General features: G+C 40.4%; 1 protein-coding gene across 2 annotated transcripts in view; it reads right to left on the reverse strand.

The window, feature by feature from the left end:
• Positions 1 to 13,858, reverse strand: part of LOC126359107 (divergent protein kinase domain 2A) — a 97,417-nt gene that overhangs the window by 24,458 nt on the left and 59,101 nt on the right. For both annotated transcript variants that reach the window (XM_050007605.1, XM_050007604.1), the window contains exon 3: positions 8,594 to 8,721. In XM_050007605.1, the coding sequence (XP_049863562.1) occupies positions 8,594 to 8,721 (128 nt within the window). The remainder of the gene's footprint in view (positions 1 to 8,593; positions 8,722 to 13,858) is intronic.

A 13,858-nucleotide genomic window follows, 5' to 3' on the forward strand; every position in this document is an offset into this window, starting at 1 on the left:
TCTTCTTGGGCCCTGAAATGAAGAATGTCCTACCCATTATACTTCTTCCCCCCTACACAGGGGTATTCAACCACCCATGGAAATACAGAATATCCTGCCCAATCCCTTTCCCTCAAGGCTTATACCCCTGTAATAGACCTGTCCCACATATCATTCACCACTATCTACTGCAGTCTTGTCACAGGCACCTATTTGTGAAACCAGTCATGTGCTCTACAAGCTAAGCTGCAACCATTGTGCTGGATTGTATGTGGGCATGACAACCAACAAACTGTCTGCCCACATGAATGATCACTGACAAACTGTAGCCAAGAAATAGCTGGACCTACCAGTTGCTGAGCAAACAGCTCAATGTAACATTCTTTATTTCTGGATCCTTCCTACCAACACCAGCTTCTCAGAATTATGCAGGTGGGAACTCTCCCTGCAACATATCCTACATTCCAGTAAACCTCCTAGTCTCAATCTCCATTGTCATTGTCCTTCACCCACCTATCCCATTCCCTGCTCCCATTCCAGGACTACACAGCCTTCTATTCCACTAATGCACAGTCTTTTTACTTCTCTCCTTTACCACCCCCTCCCCCTTCCCCCACCCTCTGTCTAACCTCATGGCTGCACCTAACTGCCCTAACTCCTGTACACCTCATCTCTGTATGCTCCCACAAGCAGCACTTTACTGTTCTCCATCCCTACCCTGCTATCCCTCCCTCTTCCAAACCCAGCATCCTCCTTATCCCCATCGCCCAAACTGCTTCTCTCATTATGCGCAGGTCTGGCCTCAGCTCCAAAAAAGCTTATCATTATTCAGTACCAAGTTTTGAAATAAACAGTCTAGTTGTGTCATTGTATCATATGGTGAGTAGCACTATCTTTTTCATAATGGAGTCATTATTCCATCTTGGAATTTCCATTGTTTATTTATTTCAACTTATATAATCACTATTACAGCATTATGAAACAGTGATAGCAAAAATCTTTAAAAACAAGTACACTTTCATGATCAAAACACAACCAAACCCTCTTTTTTTTAATTCCTCAGAACATTTAAATTTTACCTTATAGTGGATAATTACTCTCAGGTTGGGAACCAGTGGTGTGTAGTCATCAACGATGTCTATTCACATCTCTAATGACTTCATCATCAATGGGTTTTCAAACTCTAATCTTTCTTTCTTCCTTCCCTTATAATCTATGATACAAGTTGTGTAAGAATGCAGAATCTTCTGGCAGTAACATTTTATCCTATGATACAATGTTGTTAAGAATGGGCAATTCCAGTGAAATGGGGCAGAAGTGAGCCAGATGAAAATTCAAATGTCCTCACAAGTGATAATTATGGCACTTCTTTAACAAAAAAGCTATGAAATAGTATCATGCAGGTATGAATTAAAGAAGGAATGAATAACAATATTAGACCATAAAGTTACCATTTATGTGTAGAATAAGATTATGATACATGACAAATGGAGACAAAGTAAAGTGATGCATCCATTACATATGTACTCTGATCACAGCTGTTTCACTGCAGTTATTCCAAAAGAATAACTATATTCCTGCATACAGAGAGCTTTGTTGTCTGGTGTATCACCCACTATAACCAGCAACTGCTCAATGAGTCTCTCAGTAAGCCTATAATATTGCTGAACACTGATTAAAGTCAAATAAGGTTAAATACAAAGATTAAAGAAGTGAACTAGTGATGGAAAAATACTTTTTTTTTAAATTTTGCAATTAAAATTTATGTTAAAAAATTATACAGTGTGTCATTATTTGGGTGTCACGTAATGTGTATCTGCATTGCAACAGCAATACAATTAGTTCAAAAAGTATGAAATCACAATAATGTTGGATTAAAACTTCTCTCATAATATAATGTTTGCTGATATTAAGCCCTCTTACAGATCAATTTGTGTAGCAGGCAGAGATTTCAAGAGAAGCATTCACAGGTAATGCCTCATCAACTGAGACTCTGAGCATGCCTCACAACTTTGTGACATCAATCTGCTAGCATTCATTCCTACAGTTTCCAACTTCTGCTGTAGGAATAGATACTTTTAAAGAATGGGGAGTGGCTGCTATCAAAGGTAAATATATAAACCTGAGTCATTGTCTGGTATATAGTCGTAATCTGTCAAATTGTCAATAGTTTTCTAGTAAATTTACCAAGTATCTCGTGACTGCCACTGTTTATTCCTTCTTATGGCTGGAGGGTAAGTGAAGCAGGTGCATGGTTCCGGATAAATTTTGTTATTCTGAAGCCTTAGGAAAGCTTCTGTTTGAAAATGCTGTATATCATTTACTTTGTGGTATAATTGATTTGCTTTATGTGTATGCCAAGAACTCTGCAGTGAATTCTTTCCCTAAACTGTAAATGCTTGTTAACAGCACCATGCACTTGTATCACAATCTGATTGGAGAATATATTGCTGTTTAACATTGTTTCCTGGAAAAAGAAAGAGAGAGAGAGAGAGAGAGAGAGAGAGAGAGAGAGAGAGGGGGGGGGGGGGCAGTTCAAATGTGAATAAAGAGCTAGCCAATCAACTTCAAAAAAGCTTATCATTATTCAGTACCAAGTTTGGAAATAAACAGTCTAGTTGTGTCATTGTATCATTCCAAACAAATGGCTACAGTTTTACCTTTTACCTTCACTTCATTCTAACCACTACTGAAATATCTGATCCACTTTGATAAAGTGTGGCAATTATTGAACTATTTGAAATACAAGCATCATAACTTCTGAACAGTTTGTGTTACATTGTTCAAACTACATGGTTGGTCATGGGGCATGGTCAGAATTAGTCTGCACATGCACACCCACCTTATTGTTGCCAGCCATTTGCATGTGATAATGTCATGACACAGCTCACCTGAGTATATATGTCTTATGAAAACCTACTATGTGAGCGATAACAGCTCAGAGGAATTTTGTGAGTGAGTTCAAGCTGAAGACAACTGGTACAAATGCGCTAACAATCAAGAATTTCATTTGGAAGTTTCAGAGAATGGGTAGTGTTTGTGATGAATGTGTTGGTCATCCAAAAATGGTGAAAATGGCTGGAAACATCAAGAAGACACATGCTGTTTTTCAAACTGGCCCCAAGAAATTGATAAGGTGAGCTGCACAACTGATTTGAATCAACTGGTAGACACTGCCACAAATTGTTGTAGAAGATCCTTATCTCTACCCATACAAAATTCAAACCCATCATCAGCCATTCAGTCCCATGACCATGGAACAGAGGTTGTTGCACCAACACTACTGTTCACAGAACAGTACTTTGATGTGAATATGGTTTGGTTTAGCAGCAAAGCCCACTTTCATTTGGAAGGGTTTGTCAGTACGCAAAACTGGCTTATTTGGGGATCTGAGAATCTGTATTTCATGATCAAGAAGTCTCTTCACCCTCAACGGGTGACTGTGTGGTGTGCAATGTCCAGTCACAGAATAATCGGTGCAATATACCTCGATCGCACATTGACAACTGAAAGGCATTAAAGGTTTTGGAAGATGTTTTCATCCACATTATCCAAAGTGACCCTGATTCCCACAAGATGTGGTTCATGCAAGACAGTGCTTGATCCCATTGAAGCAGGAGAGTGTTTTATGTTCTGGAGGAGCACTTTTGGGACCACATTCTGGCTCTGGGGTACCCAGAGGCCACTGGTGTGGGTTTATATTAACAACAAGGTGTACAGCAATAACGCCAAAACCACTGCTGAGTTGAAAACAGCAATACCCGGAGGTCACTGACAGCACTGATGTTCTGACACTTCAGCGGGTCATGCAGAATTTCACTATTTGTCTGTGCCACATCATCACCAAGGATGCAGGCATATCGAACATGTCATAACCTAAATCTGAATATCTGCAGTGATGTTTACATGTTGAATCAAGTGTGTTTACACTGTAATTTGTAACTAATTTACATTTTTCCCATATAGTTCAATAATTGTCCCCTGTATATATACTAACAATAAAACTATAAAAACCTTGTGTCTTCTGTCTGATCACGCTAATCTCTAAAACTACAAGACAAATTTTCACTGGCTTCACAGTTAACTTGAGCATAACTTGAGGCACTGTATAGGCTTTATTTCATTAAAATTAAATCATGGAAAAACAATATGTCAAGAATTAAATTTTATGTGGGAACCATCATGTCAGTCTGTCTGAAAATGCTTGTCTCCAAAACTACTAGACAAATTTTCATAGGGTATTCACAGGCAACTCTGGTGTAGCTTATGGCAATTTCAGGCTTTACTTCATCAAAATCAGATCACAGACATAAAGATATGATTTACAGGTTAATCTAACACCATAACAACCGCCTGAACTCACTAATCTCAGAAACTACTAGAATTTTCATGGGGTTTTCATGAGTAAATTGAACATATCTTAGGGGCCAACATATAGGCTTTATTTCATCAAAATTGGATCACCAAAAACATATTGTAATTTAAAGATTTATCATCAATACTAATATTACAAATTCAAAAGTAACTCTGTCTGTTACATTTTCACGACTAAACTGCTGAATTGATTTCGATGATTTGTGTTATGGAGATAATGAGAAAGAAGACAAGTTACCTTAGAAAGCAAAAACGAATCAACATCTAAGAGGTTAAGTAAGGAATGGAACATCTTTTTTTACATCTGTCAACATAAACCATGTTACAATTTTTTTGGGTAATGTACATTGCTCAGCTAGGAGCCCAGAGTTCCCAGCAAGATTTATATTACACTGCAAATTTGGAAACAGCCATTGCATTTTCTGATCAGTACTGGGGTCACCATTATCTCCCCTCCACTGTTCATCATTTGATCAGTTACAGCAATCAGCTCATTCTTGTTCAAGGCCAGTTCACAATCAATGTTGAGTATGAGCATGTTGCGTGGGCAGTCACATATTCTGGCCACCATAAGTGCGATACCTGAATACATATTTTGGTCTTGATTGAGTCACAGTTTTCAGATGTCAAATTCAGAATGTTCTGCATCTTATTTCTGACTCCATCCCATTCTAGGTGTTAGATAACATCTGGCCTGGGTATTGTTGAAGCTGTTCCTTACGGACAGTGGGCTATGCCTCTGGTTGTTATCTGAAAGCCTACGGTGGCACTTTGTTTGAGCAAGAATTTTAAGTCTGCCATTAACATCCAGTCAGTAGTGGATATCTACCACATTCCCTACCCACAAGAAATACTCAAGCATCTGGCAGATGGTAAGTGTTTGTCAAAAACTGACTTGGCAGAGGCACACCTGCAGCTTCTGCTCTCAATCCTCAACCAGTAATGGTCATCAACATGCCCTTTGGGTTTTACCATTATTCACACCTATTGTTTGGCACTGCAAGTGCATGCACTGCTTTCCAGAGATTTTTGGAACAGTTAATACTGAGCAAACCATCTTGATAACATCATTGTCAAGGATTCCTCGTGGCAACAACATATCACTAACCTTCAGATTATTGCAATTGCCAGGCCTAAAAGTTCTTCAGAGAGAAACTGAATATGTTGGCCACCTTCTTTTGAAGGATGGCATCAGTCCTATGAAGAACCATATACCAACAATCAATAACCTCCCTAAACTGCATAACCTGAAGGAACTCCAATCATTTCTGGACAAAGTCAGTTTTATTCAAAATTTCTCCCTAACACAGTGGACATAACTCAAATGTTGAATGAGTTGTGAAAAAAAGGATGTTTCCTATGTTTGATGAGCACCCTGCAACAGAGTGTTTGCCCACATAAAGGTGTCATTAAAGTCACTACAGTACCTCAATATCTTTACATCAAGCAAACATCTTGTTCTGGCAATTGATGCTTCTTAATATAGGATTTGAGTTGTCTTAACTCACAGAAACACTGAACAGCCTCTCCCTATGACTTCAAAATGTTGACAGTCACTCAACTCACTTAGTCTCAGATAAAAACAAGACTGACTCAGTCTCTCACTCACTCACTCACTCACTCACTCGCTCACTCACTCACTCACTCCATCCATCCATCCATCCATCCATCCACTCACTCCATCCATCCATCCATCGTCAGCCTTGTGATCCAACCCGCCTTTGAAGAAGCTAAAGCTGTCATTTCCAGATCAATCCTCACTTGCAGTACACTGTGGATAAGCTACCTGTGACAACTAATCATGTCGTGTAGGCCATCCGTCAAGATCCCAGGCTCCAACAAGTGGTTGATTTTGTGTGCAATGATTGGCTTATGCATGTGCCCACCATGGAGTCTAGTTTGCTCAGTAGCTCTTTCCTCCTCTGTCATCTGCTGGTGGTAGTCAACAGCACTCTTCTCCTTAGTAACAACTCAGACAACTCTGGGCTTCTTGTATCTCAAGTCCCATGCACTCATATTCTTGCTCACTTACACCATAGCCACTGGGGTATGTTGCATATGAAGGTACTTGCACAACGTTTTGTCTACTGGTCTGGCATCAACTTGGAGATTGAGAGAACTGTCCATAAATGCAAATAGAATGTCGAATAGCAGGTGATACTACCAAGAACTTTCACTCCACAGCCAACATCACATCAGCAATGGAACTGCATTCACATTGACTTTACAGCCCCTTTTGTCATTTCTGTGGTTGGCGGCAGTTAACACACTGTCCATTTACCCACATGTTCCACGCATATGATCCACAGCTACAAAGGCTACAGTGTGGTCTCTTACCCAGGTCTGTGCGCCTGAAGGATTGCCGTGGATGACTGTCTTCAATAATATCCCACAGTTCACATCAATGTAATTTCAATATTTCTGAGCTTGCTATGGTACTGCCCAATTCATGCCCACCCCATTCCATCGGTAGCATAATGGGGACCTGCAGGGTATGTTGTGCATCTGTAAGACACAGTTAAAAAAGTTCTTAGCAGACTTAGCATTTCCCTGTTACTTAGCACCTACAGGACCACGCCACTTTATGGCAGAAGCCTTGTGGAGATCTTCCATGGCTGACAGTGCTGTTCTCTGTTGCACTTGCTCTGCCCTGTGTCATTGCTTGAGGTCTGCTTCCGCCCTTTGCAAAATGCATATACTTTTGGTTGACATGAATTGGCACTGGCAATAGTGTGAGCAACACATGGTCAGCAAATGTTCATCATGGGCACTGGTGGTATGTCACTCCCTTGCCAACATAACTAGCTGTGTCATCAGTAAGATGCAAATCTGCTGCACCCACAATAACAGCAGATGTTGGCAGAGAGCCTGCCTGCAAGGGCCGCTCGATTCTAGGGGCCGAGTGCCGTAGGGGTGCTTTTGCTTGAAGACATGTTGGGCATTGACAACATTGGTGTACAGCCAACAGCCGCACTGAGTCCTTTCCCACCGTTTGCTGAAGATCACCTGGAAGCTGCCCTCCTGCATGGGCTGCAGTTTCCACATTGCTGCTATGTGTGGCGCCATTCCTGTGCCTCGACACTGTCCAAGTCACTTCCTGCCATGCACCCCACTGGGCTGGAGACAGCAATGCCTCATTGAACGCCAACAAGCCAATGGAGAAGAATGTCATCAATATGCAGCTGCACTGATGCCTCTGATGTGGAGCCGCTTGGGTGGATCTCATGACCTCGTTGACCATACCAGTCCCTGTCCAGTGAAAGGCCCACTCACTTGGGCTTCTGGCTTTTACTATTGACGCCTGCAGTGTCAACTCCCCAAAGGGGGTGGGGGCAAGATGTGGCAGCATGTCCACTTACGCCAATCCATCACATAAGAAGAGTTCCCATTTGGTGCCACAAGCAAAATAATGAAACAAGAGAGCCTGCATTGTTTGCTGCTAGTGACACCACTGGTCAAATTGAGATGGCTACACATCAGCAGCAGTCACTCTTTCTCACATCGTTTGCATTCCATGAAGACTGTACATGCCAATTAGGACTGTTCAGTGATTTGTTATGATGAAATTGCTTGTTACTGAACTTGGTCTGAAATGTTTCCCCCCATTGTATCGTTCCATGTGAGCATACTCTCCAGTGCTCAGTCACTGTTATGTGTACTTTGTTATTTGCAACAGGACTGTAGATACGACATCTTCCTCATACTTATCCAACTGAAGCAGTGGTCTGTCTCTAATGACTTTGATGTCACTGTGGCTTTTCTTCTTTCCAGCGCCATATATTTTATTGCAACATATTCAATGCTTGATTTAGATCATAAATCATACAGGTTCTTTATACTCTGAACTTCAGCTTAACAAGTTAGCCATCTTGTCTTTATGCATATTTGTAACACCAGCTCAGCGAAACACTGTTAACAACTTGTGTTTTCCAATGTTGAATCATGTTGTGAATTCTGGCTTCTAATGATCCATATTATAGCTATACTATAATAGAAACATGATGCTTACATCTAATTGCACTTCTATTTGAAAACAGAATGCACTAGTCTCAGTACAGATAAATGTGGATTACAGGAGGCTTAAATCCACTGTGACTTCTACTCCAAAGCACAGTATACTCAACAGATAAACTCATCCATATATAAAATACTATTATTTCCATAATTAATGAAACACAGTAAAGTCACTTTTCACGAATCAGAAATGAATTGAAAGTACATATTATTTAATATACCCTACCTGGCAAACAGCATACAAATTATGATCACTGATATGATGGTTGCAAATTTCACTCCGTGAAAAAGTGAAACAACTTGCGCATTCATACAGTTCACTCACATGTTGAGATGTCCAAGAAACTGGCTTTTCTGTAAAAGAAAACAGACTGCTTAATTTCTATATGTTAAACTTGTATTTAATTTTTCCAATAAATGTGTTTACCAACTAATTCAAAAAATGACAAAATTGTGGAAACTGCATCACGGTTATTCTGGATGCTGCTACTGTAATATGTTTCTTGGAACTGCAACCACAAGTGACAACCTTATAAATTCTCCAAACTTTCACAGTGATGCTCCAATTTGTCTTAACCCTTTTCTCTCTCTTTCAATGGACAAAGGAGCACATTTCTTCTCTCTTTCAGTGGACAAAGGAACACCTGACACCAAAAGCTAGTGAGACTGTCAGCTTAGTGTGTGGCTGTAAGTCTTCTGTTACATGGTATTTACACATTTTGTCTGCCTTTGTTTGGTCATTATTATAAAAAAAAATAAAAAAATAAAAAAATAAAAAAAAAATAAAAAAAAACAGAGAGAGAATTGAAAGGTGGGAAATGGTTCTTCAGTTATAAGTGATATGCTTACTTTAACTTGGTTTACAGATGGGTTTGTGAATAGATGGGTGATGCTACTACACATTCAAGTCTGCCAGGAAATATGTCAAGTAAATGGCTGTTTACAAGTTACCTCAAGGGGGGAGAGGGGGGGGGGGGGCAGCTTTCAATCAGGTACAACATTTTAATATTCTATTACAAATATCACAGCAGGCAGGTTTACACTCTACAGAGGCACACTATTTAGTGACCTAAGAGATATTCTAATGTACATGTACATTTCATGTTACTGGTAAGACCCTTTCTGCAAAAAATGTTTCCATACACAAACATTCGATTTTACAGCTGGTCTTGTAATAATCCACCTGCTGTAAGTTTGCTTCTTTAACAATACACAGTTTATTAAACACAAATTATATAAAAATAAATCACATACAGTAACAGTTCCTGACTCTTGCAGAAATATGCAAAACAAGAGACTTCTCCCCCCCAGGGGTCTCACGGTTTTATGTGAATTCGTGCATGACGCTCACAGGTCCCCAAGCTATTGCAGCCCACCAATTCTTCCTTCTCGGGCTGCATTTCCTTCCCCATGCCCCTTTCTTCCTTCCTTTCCTTTTTCCTTCCCTATGCCCCCTCCATCCCCTCTCTTGGTATTCTTACTTATGTCGATAAATCAGTCAAATCTAAAGGCCGTAAATTCAACTAAATACCTAGAAATTACAATTACAAACAACTCAACTTGGAAGGAACACAAAGACAATGTTGTGTGGAAGGCTAACCAAAGGCTTCGTTTTATTGGCAGAAAACTTAATGTAACAGATCTACTGAGGAGACTACCTACACTACGTTTGTCCATCCTCTTTTAGAATATTGCTGCATGGTGTGGGATCCTTACCACATAGGACTGGTGGAGTACATTGGAAAAGTTCAAAGAAGGGCAGCATGTTTTGTATTATCATGAAATATGGAAAGTGTGTCACTGAAATGATACAGGATTCGGGCTGAACATCATTAAACGAAAGGCGTTTTTCTTTGTGACAAAATCTTCTCAAGAAATTCCAATCACCATCTTTCTCCTCCAAATGCAAAAATATTTTGTTGACACTGACCTACATAGGGAGAAATGATCACCATAAGATATAGGTATTTGTTCTTTCTGCGCCCTATATGAGATTGGATAATAAAGAATTGTGTAGGTGGTTTGATGAACCCTCTGCCAGGCACTTAAATGACATTTTCAGAGTATCCATGTAGATGTAGATGTAGATATGTCGACTTTGCTATCCACCTAGTTTCTTGTATTGCTTCTGGTTTCATTCCCCTAGCCTTATACTTTTCATCCTTCCTTTTTGGGGTTTTGTTCCTCCATTGGGGTTTCAATTCCACTTCTAAATTTTCTCCCCTTAGTGTCATCCATTCGAAGAAGACTTCCCTGGCATCTACAGTGTGTATTCCTCCCCCACCCCCCTCCTTCCCCTTTTTCTTAGCCATCATTGGCCCCTTCCACCCTGCTACGTCACCAGCACATGTAACCAGTCTGTGTAGTGGGGCCGATGTGCACTCATCTGGCTGAGCCGCCAGACAACATAGAGATCACACTTCTGGTACTTGAGTTGTTGCCTCTTCATGTATGCCTAGGAGTGATTGCTTGTCATTCGGGGACGTTGGAAATCCTGGCAATGGCTGCCATGCCAAATGGCCCTTGCTATGGCTTAGAAGCACCCATGAGGAAAGCCCCTTATCAAAGTGGATGGTATAATAAGGTGGATGCTGAGCCTATGAAACTTTTTTTTTTTTGGGTCATCAGTCTACTGACTGGTTTGATGCGGCCCACCACGAATTCCTTGAATTCCTTTCCTGTGCTAACCTCTTCATCTCAGAGTAGCACTTGCAACCTACGTCCTCAATTATTTGTTTGATGTATTCCAATCTCTGTCTTCCTCTAGAGTTTTTGCCCTCTACAGCTCCCTCTAGTACCATGGAAGTCATTCCCTCATGTCTTAGCAGATGTCCTATCACCCTGTCCCTTCTCCTTATCAGTGTTTTCCACATATTCCTTTCCTCTCCGATTCTGTGTAGTACCTCCTCATTCCTTACCTTATCAGTCCACCTAATTTTCAACATTCGTCTATAACACCACATCTCAAATGCTTCGATTCTCTTCTGTTCCGGTTTTCCCACAGTCCATGTTTCACTACCATACAATGCTGTACTCCAGATGTAAATCCTCAGAAATTTCTTCCTCAAATTAAGGCCAGTATTTGATATTAGTAGACTTCTCTTGGCCAGAAATGCCTTTTTTGCCATAGCGAGTCTGCTTTTGATGTCCTCCTTGCTCGGTCCGTCATTGGTTATTTTACTGCCTAGGTAGCAGAATTCCTTAACTTCATTGACTTCGTAACCATCAATCCTGATGTTAAGTTTCTCGCTGTTCTCATTACCTTCGTCTTTCTCCAATTTACTCCCAAACCATACTGTGTAATCATTAGACTGTTCATTCCGTTCAGCAGATCATTTAATTCTTCTTCACTTTCACTCAGGATAGTAATGTCATCAGCGAATCATATCATTGATATCCTTTCACCTTGTATTTTAATTCCACACCTGAACCTTTCTTTTGTTTCCGTCATTGCTTCCGCGATTTACAGATTGAAGAGTAGGGGCGAAAGGCTACAGCCTTGTCTTACACCCTTCTTAATACGAACACTTCGTTCTTGATCGTCCACTCTTATTATTCCCTCTTGGTTGTTGTACATACTGTATATGACCCGTCTTTCCCTATAGCTTACCTCTACTTTTTTCAGAATCTCGAAAAGCTTGCACCATTTTATATTGTCGAACACTTTTTCCAGGTCGACAAATCCTATGAACGTGTCTTGATTTTTCTTTAGCCTTGCTTCCATTATTAGCCGTAATGTCAGAATTGCCTCTCTCGTGCCTTTACTGTTCCTAAAGCCAAACTGATCGTCACCTAGCGCATTATCAATTTTCTTTTCCATTCTTCTGTATATTATTCTTGTAAGCAGCTTCGATGCATGAGCTGTTAATCTGATTGTGCGATAATTCTCGCACTTGTAAGCTCTTGCCATCTTCGGAATTGTGTGGATGATGCTTTTCCAAAAGCCAGATGGTAGGTCGCCAGACTCATATATTCTACACACCAACGTGAATAGTCGTTTTGTTGCCACTTCCCCTAATGATTTTAGAAATTCTGATGGGATGTTATCTATCCCTTCTGCCTTATTTAACCGTAAGTCCTCCAAAGCTCTTTTAAATTCCGATTCTAATACTGGATCCCCTATATCTTCTAAATCAACTCCTGTTTCTTCTTCTATCACATCAGACAAATCTTCACCCTCATAGGGGATTTCAATGTATTCTTTCCACTTATCTGCTCTCTCCTCTGCATTTAACAGTGGAATTCCCGTTGCACTCTTAATGTTACCACCGTTGCTTTTAATGTCACCAAAGGTTGTTTTGACTTTCCTGTATGCTGTGTCTGTCCTTCCGACAATCATATCTTTTTCGATGTCTTCACATTTTTCCTGCAGCCATTTCGTCTTAGCTTCCCTGCACTTCCTATTTATTTCATTCCTCAGCGACTTGTATTTCTGTATTCCTGATTTTCCCGGAACATGTTTGTAATTCCTCCTTTCATCAATCAACTGAAGTATTTCTTCTGTTACCCATGGTTTCTTTGCAGCTACCTTCTTTGTACCTATGTTTTCCTTCCCAACTTCTGTGATGGCCCTTTTTAGAGATGTCCATTCCTCTTCAACTGTGCTGCCTACTGCGCTATTCCTTATTGCTGTATCTATAGCGTTAGAGAACTTCAAACGTATCTCGTCATTCCTTAGAACTTTCGTATCCCACTTCTTTGCGTATTGATTCTTCCTGACTAATGTCTTGAACTTCAGCCTACTCTTCATCACTACTATATTGTGATCTCAGTCTATATCTGCTCCTGGGTCCGCCTTACAATCCAGTATCTGATTTCGGAATCTCTGTCTGACCATGATGTAATATAATTGAAATCTTCCCGTATCTCCCAGCCTTTTCCAAGTATACCTCCTCCTCTTGTGATTCTTGAACAGGGTATTCGCTATTACTAGCTGAAACTTGTTACAAAACTCAATTAGTCTTTCCCCTCTTTCATTCCTTGTCCCAAGCCCATATTCTCCTGTAATCTTTTCTTCTACTCCTTCCCCTACAACTGCATTCCAGTCTCCCATGACTATTAGATCCCCCTTTACATACTGCGTTACCCTTTCAATATCCTCATACACTTTTTCTACCTGTTCATCTTCAGCTTGCGACGTCGGCATGTATACCTGAACTATCGTTGTCGGTGTTGGTCTGCTGTCGATTCTGATTAGAACAACCCGGTCACTGAACTGTTCACAGTAACACACCCTCTGCCCTACCTTCCTATTCATAACGAATCCTACACCTGTTATACCATTTTCTGCTGCTGTTGATATTACCCGATACTCATCTGACCAGAAATCCTTGTCTTCCTTCCACTTCACTTCACTGACCCCTACTATATCTAGACTGAGCGTTTGCATTTCCCTTTTCAGATTTTCTAGTTTCCCTACCACGTTCAAGCTTCTGACATTCCACGCCCCGACTCGTAGAACATTATCCTTTAGTTGATTATTCAATCTTTT

Source organism: Schistocerca gregaria, chromosome 1, assembly GCF_023897955.1.
Source record: "Schistocerca gregaria isolate iqSchGreg1 chromosome 1, iqSchGreg1.2, whole genome shotgun sequence".
NCBI classification, from domain to species: Eukaryota; Metazoa; Arthropoda; class Insecta; order Orthoptera; family Acrididae; genus Schistocerca; species Schistocerca gregaria.